This window comes from Pyrus communis, chromosome 16 (genome assembly GCF_963583255.1).
Source record: "Pyrus communis chromosome 16, drPyrComm1.1, whole genome shotgun sequence".
Taxonomy (NCBI): domain Eukaryota; kingdom Viridiplantae; phylum Streptophyta; class Magnoliopsida; order Rosales; family Rosaceae; genus Pyrus; species Pyrus communis.
Genome location: NC_084818.1, coordinates 3,619,572 through 3,625,253, shown reverse-complemented (window position 1 = coordinate 3,625,253; position 5,682 = coordinate 3,619,572). Strand labels below are relative to the sequence as shown.

The following is a 5,682-nucleotide window of genomic DNA, read 5'->3' as shown; positions in this document are numbered from 1 at the left end:
TCCTTCTAAACTTTTGGTTAAAAAAAAAAAAAAAAATTTGTTAGGTATAGAAGGATGATAAAATAATTAGAACCAACTAATCTAGAAGACTACAAAGCTGCGCGTACACGCGCGAAACCGCGGTGCCGTTTGTGTCTTTTTCTTCGGAGGAAGGGCGTTGCCGGGTTGGATTGTGGAGCACGTTTCTCGTGGAAATCCGAAACTTTCTATAAATGTAGAAGCTCTAAAATTGAGGCCTCTCTCTCTCCTGTCTCTCTCTCTCTCTCTCTCTCTCTCTCGTTCGCTCATTTGCCGTTTCGTCGATTCCGATTTTATACGTTTCTTTCTTTTCTCCCCTCTTTTTTCTAATTGGCCGTTTCCTTCGCGATTCTCCGCCATAACTTTTCCCCTATTATTTTCAATTTCCTGCGCAGCTTGTTGCTTGCGGATTAAGGTGAATGTTTAAAGCCTCTCCCTTTTCTAAGTCTTGTGTTTGGCCGCCGAGAAAATAAGTCCTTTGTTTGAAGCGGCTGCTGCCGAATAATGTTCCTTTCCTTTTCGTTTTGCCCCTTTTGTTTTCCTCTGTTTTCTTGGCTGCCAAACAGAGCATTTCGGATTTTTCCATCCGTCTCACTGTTTTTATTTATTTATCCGCTGCTGATTTTTCGATAGTTTGGTTTTGAAGGTTTCCTGAATCCGCCCCTGCATTTCGTAGACTGCTGGCGTTTCGGATCAAAGTTTCCTCAACCTGGTACGTCGTTGTTTCGTCTTCTTCTTTCAGTTTTGCACGTATTGCTACTCGAAATTCGAATTTCTGAGTATATTTTTTGTTCCCCGGTAAGCAAAATGTGTAAACTTTTTAGCACTAAACAGGTGATTAATTAAGAAAGTTTTGACCTTTGCCACCAATGAGAATTGGGTTCTGTTATTAATTAAGATTTATGAATATTAAATTGATTTAATTATGGTTGTTTACTTTTCTAATTAATTTTTTTTCCAACCGCAAAAACTGATCGTGTCAACATCGTCTCCCATTGGGCTGTTTTCGGCTGAGCTGATGTGATACTGTTATTTTGCTTCCATCCTTTGATTTTTCACCCCAATTTGTTAAATTTATTTTCTTTGCTTCGATGCAAATGCTTGGTCAAATGTCGAACCATGTCGCAGTCGCGTAGACTATTCAAAACCAAGAGGGGGAAATTAAAAAGAGAAGAAAAGTCTTAATCATTGAAGTCACTTACGCAAAATCTTGACCATAGACATCGATTCTACTCTTGGGTTTGTCTCGGTCGTACTTTCGAGAATGGCCCAAGTGGCGTGTAGCTCACGTGGTTAAAAGTGTTTACCCGAGTTGGGTTTTCAAATCCCCCTCCTCTCAAAAGTAAGATTGAGAAGTATATAGCCATATAGGCCTTTCCAACTTGTTTTCTTTTTTTAGGTGGTGTTGTTGGCTGTCACGCATTTTCTCACATCCAAATCTGTCCATTTCATATGTTTTTAAGATTCCGTGTGTGTGTGTGTAGGGCCTCTTTTTGTGGTTGTGTGTGATTCATTTGATGTGTTTTCGTCGGCCAGTGTGTGGGACATAGGAGTTGTTAATGGTATGCAACTACCAGTCACATTTTTTCGGTTGAGCTGTATGTCCAAACGTTTTCATATCTTCTCTTGCAATATTCGTAGCCTGAGAATCTGTAATGTTTTTGTATTCCTCTGTGTTTCGTGTAGAATAATGTACGTTTTAGCACAGTCGATCGTGTACTGATTTAATTCTCAAAGTTCACACACACCATATGGTTATTCTGCAGAGTTTAGAGGAATGTTGTATTTGTGTAAATTTGTATAAGTAGTTTGGCAAACCTTGAGGTTCTACTTTTCCCCTTTAGCTATGGGCTGTGTATTCTCTCCTGTGTGCTTCGACTTTGGAAGCTGAGAAATTGGACTGAACATGTTGCTAGTACTTTTGAATGAAACGGCGTAATCAGGAGCTAACGGATAATTGTTCTATGCATATATATAATTTGGCATGTCCTTGTGTTTCATGAAATTCGCGTAAAATATTGCGTGATATTGTGCTTCCTATATTCACAGAACCCTCCTCTTAGGAATAGTCAGTAATCTCGGAAAAATAGAAGGCTAATGGAATTTTCTTTTGTCTAACTCGTGCGTTTAACAGTTATTTAAGATGCAAATTTTTTTGTTCAATTCTAATGATTGTTCATTAGATATAAGGAGCCATGTACTTGAGGGATTGATTGTTAACTAGCCGTTACAAGACACTGAAATGGTTGTTTTTCGTTGATTACAGGGTCATCTGAAGAAGTTATAATAGATTTATACACTTGTTTATTGTGATAACGTTACTTCATACGACGTGCTACAAATCTGGATCCAATGGACCTGAAATCAAATCATGCTTCTCCTGTTCTTGCTGACCCTCCACCCTTGAGCAAGTCAAGACTTGGGGGTGTCCATACCAGCCTGTTACCATATGCAACTCCAGGAGCAGCTTTCCCGGCAAGTCTATTCCTAACAATCCCTAGGAGGAAGACTGGATTACTTGATGATGTTCGCTCTAGCTCTTGGCTCGATGCCATGAAATCTTCATCGCCTCCTCACAGAAAGATAACGAAGGGTGTTAACAATGAGTCCGGGGCAACAGATACTGATATTGCTTACCACTCATGGATGGTAATAATAAATCCTTTATGTTTTTTTACCTCCAACAGGCTTTGAATCTAAGTTATCTATGCAGTACTTAACATCTTTCTGTCTAATCTTGCAGGTCAAGTATCCATCAGCGCTTACATCTTTTGAGCAAATCTCTAATCATGCCAAAGGCAAGAGAATAGCACTGTTTCTTGATTATGACGGGACTCTTTCACCGATTGTAGATAACCCTGACTGTGCCTTTATGTCTGATGCCGTAAGAATATCTTATACTTGTATATTTTACATGCCAAACTTAAAACGCTCTGCTTGCTCATCAAAAATGTTTTAATCCTTTTAGATGCGTGCAGCCGTAAAAAGGGTAGCAAAACATTTCCCAACAGCAATTATTAGTGGAAGAAGCCATGACAAGGTAATTGCTAGTCGGGGCCTTAAATATTAGCATGACATACTCTTCAGAAATCATCTGTTTGTTTAACCATATTTTCTCGTGCTTGCTGATTTTGATTGTTCCATATCCTAATCTATCAGGTATACGAATTTGTAAAACTAAATGAACTGTATTATGCCGGTAGTCATGGAATGGACATAATGGCCCCTGTTATACAATCTATAAACGATGACCAGAGAAACTGTTTTAAGTCAACTGACAAAAAGGTAATTGGCTACAAGCTCTCTCCTCATGCGAAAAAAATACATGTATGTATTGGGGTTTTGTTTCTATTCGTTCTGTTCTTTTAACATCTTCTGGTTTCTGGTGAATTCAGGGTAAGGGGGTTAACTTGTTCCAGCCTGCGGCTGAATTTTTACCTATGATTAGAGAGGTTTGTAAATTTCTTCTCTGCAATCGTGTTCATCAACAATAAATAAGATGTTCCTATCTTTTCTGTTACGAATGACAATATAGTATTGTAGTGTTCTGATTTTTTATGCTCAACCAGGTATTTAAATTGCTTGTTGAAAGTACGAAAGACATCCAAGGAGCTAAAGTTGAGGACAATAAGTTCTGTGTCTCTGTACATTACCGCAATGTAGATGAGAAGGTAGTCTCTTCTTAGAGTAATAAATTTTGATTAGCTACGAGTTTAAGATATTTTCTTTCCGGCAGAGGAAAAAAGAAACTAGGAGAGGCTGGAGGGAGCCTCTTTTTTGTTATGGATTTAATTTTTCTTTTGCATTTACTAATTATACACTTCGTCTTCAGAGTTGGCCTGCAGTTGCGCAATGTGTCCACGAAATTCTTAAGGACTACCCACGCTTGCGCTTGACTCATGGGCGAAAGGTATTTTTTAAAGCCTAAATGCAAGCTGATCTACCTTAATGTGCTATCTTTGTGCTATGGTAATTTTTATTCAAAATATTTTCGTTCTATTTTCTTTATTTGTAGGTTTTGGAGGTTCGACCTACAATAAACTGGGATAAAGGGAAGGCCGTCACATTTTTACTTGAATCTCTCGGTGAGTATTTCTTCTTCTACTCATCTCTCTTGCTGCTTTTAAGTAATCTTAAAGAATTCATTAAATTCCATCTTATACTCTCCCTACAACGAAATTTTTATATCAGGGCTAAGTAATTCCGAAGATGTGCTCCCGATATATATTGGTGACGATCGGACAGATGAAGATGCATTCAAGGTATAATTCGAAATTTTCATCACCAAAGTTGTTTTTACTGTCTTCTATAAAACTCAGAGAATCACTAACTTGATGGGGGACTGTAACAGGTCTTGAGGGAAGGAAACCGAGGCTATGGCATTCTAGTCTCGGCTGTGCCCAAGGACAGCAATGCATTTTACTCTCTAAGGGAACCCTTGGAGGTAATGGAGTTTCTCAAGTCACTGGTTTTATGGAGGAAGTCAAGTGCTCTATAAAAATTACTGCATAGATAATTATATAGAAGATATAATCTTCACATGCTTATACACGAAAACCAGCTGGACGACGTATTTTTTGGTTTCTCTAGATAAGTATACTTCAAGAGGTTTTGGGGGAGCGGGCTGGCATGGAAGAATGCTTGCCGGTCTGTGCTCTTCCCTTCTTGCCGGTTTTTTGGTCGTAAAAAGCTTTGTGCCTTAATTGTAAATGCTTTTGGTTAATTTATCTTCTGTTTTTACTAATTAAGGTGCCTTCATTCTTTCTTTCTTTCTTTCTCAATGTATTAATTATTTCATTCCATTTTGTTCTTGGATTTTGGTTGATCAAGTATAATATCTTACTCCTAAGGTCTCTATAGATAATCGAATGATGTTTATTCGTTGATTCTTTTAATTACGCGAAATATAAATGTGGTGTTGTATTCTTCTTCCTTTCTGATAATGCGATATACGAATCAACGCGGTCGAGGGATTTGAACTCGAATTTTAAAGGGACGGGCGCATAGCTTTAAGGAAATAGAAAGGGTAAATTACATAAAACTACCTCTACTATTGGACCAGTGACAGTTTCATACCTCATCTTTAAAAAATATCAATGTTATATCTCGTTTTACGATTTTGTTACAATTTCATACATTTCGTCAGTTTGTCTGTCAATCTTCCGTTAAATAGTGACGTGCCACTTTATATTAAAAAGTTAATAAAATATTAAAAACTAAAAAAGTAAATCTTTTATTTTTTTTGCATGGGGGACCCACCCCTTATCCCCGCTCGCACCTTTCTTCCCATCCACCCGTGTCCCTTCCCCCCAAATCTCTGCAACCTTCAACCCCCCACCCCTTAGCAATCTCTGAAACCGTCAACCCAAAATCACAGCAAGCTTTGAACTTGTTGAGTCTTGGAAATCAAAGCAACCATTCCCTTCAACCTCAAACTCGCAACCCCTCCATCAAAACCCATAACTTCAAATTCTTTCGACGACTTCCCGACACCCAAATGCCTGCAGATCTGCAACGTTCTCAGCTCCCTCCACCACCAAAGTTCCTAACTGCAGCCACCCCTGCACAAACTTGTCTCTGCAACCCAGCTACAACCACCCACCAACGACCTGCACAATCCCTGCTAAGCTGCGATCTCATAGAAAAATTTGCACTCCCTTTGAA

At 38.7% G+C, this 5,682-nt stretch overlaps 1 protein-coding gene across 2 annotated transcripts; it reads left to right on the top strand.

Moving 5' to 3' along the window:
- The first annotated feature begins 263 nt into the window (after positions 1–263).
- LOC137720334 (trehalose-phosphate phosphatase A-like) lies at positions 264–4,982 on the top strand. Of its 2 annotated transcripts, none has more exons than XM_068459386.1 (12): positions 264–433; positions 665–730; positions 2,285–2,667; positions 2,762–2,902; positions 2,987–3,058; positions 3,178–3,303; positions 3,414–3,470; positions 3,588–3,689; positions 3,851–3,928; positions 4,034–4,103; positions 4,210–4,280; positions 4,370–4,982. In XM_068459386.1, exons 3-12 carry the CDS (start codon positions 2,371–2,373, stop codon positions 4,514–4,516), a joined length of 1,161 nt encoding a protein of 386 aa, XP_068315487.1. In that variant the 5' UTR covers positions 264–433; positions 665–730; positions 2,285–2,370; the 3' UTR covers positions 4,517–4,982. The 2 variants fall into 2 exon arrangements, with proteins under 2 accessions (XP_068315487.1, XP_068315488.1); XM_068459387.1 differs by having other exon boundaries at positions 652–730.
- The last annotated feature ends 700 nt before the right edge of the window (positions 4,983–5,682 follow it).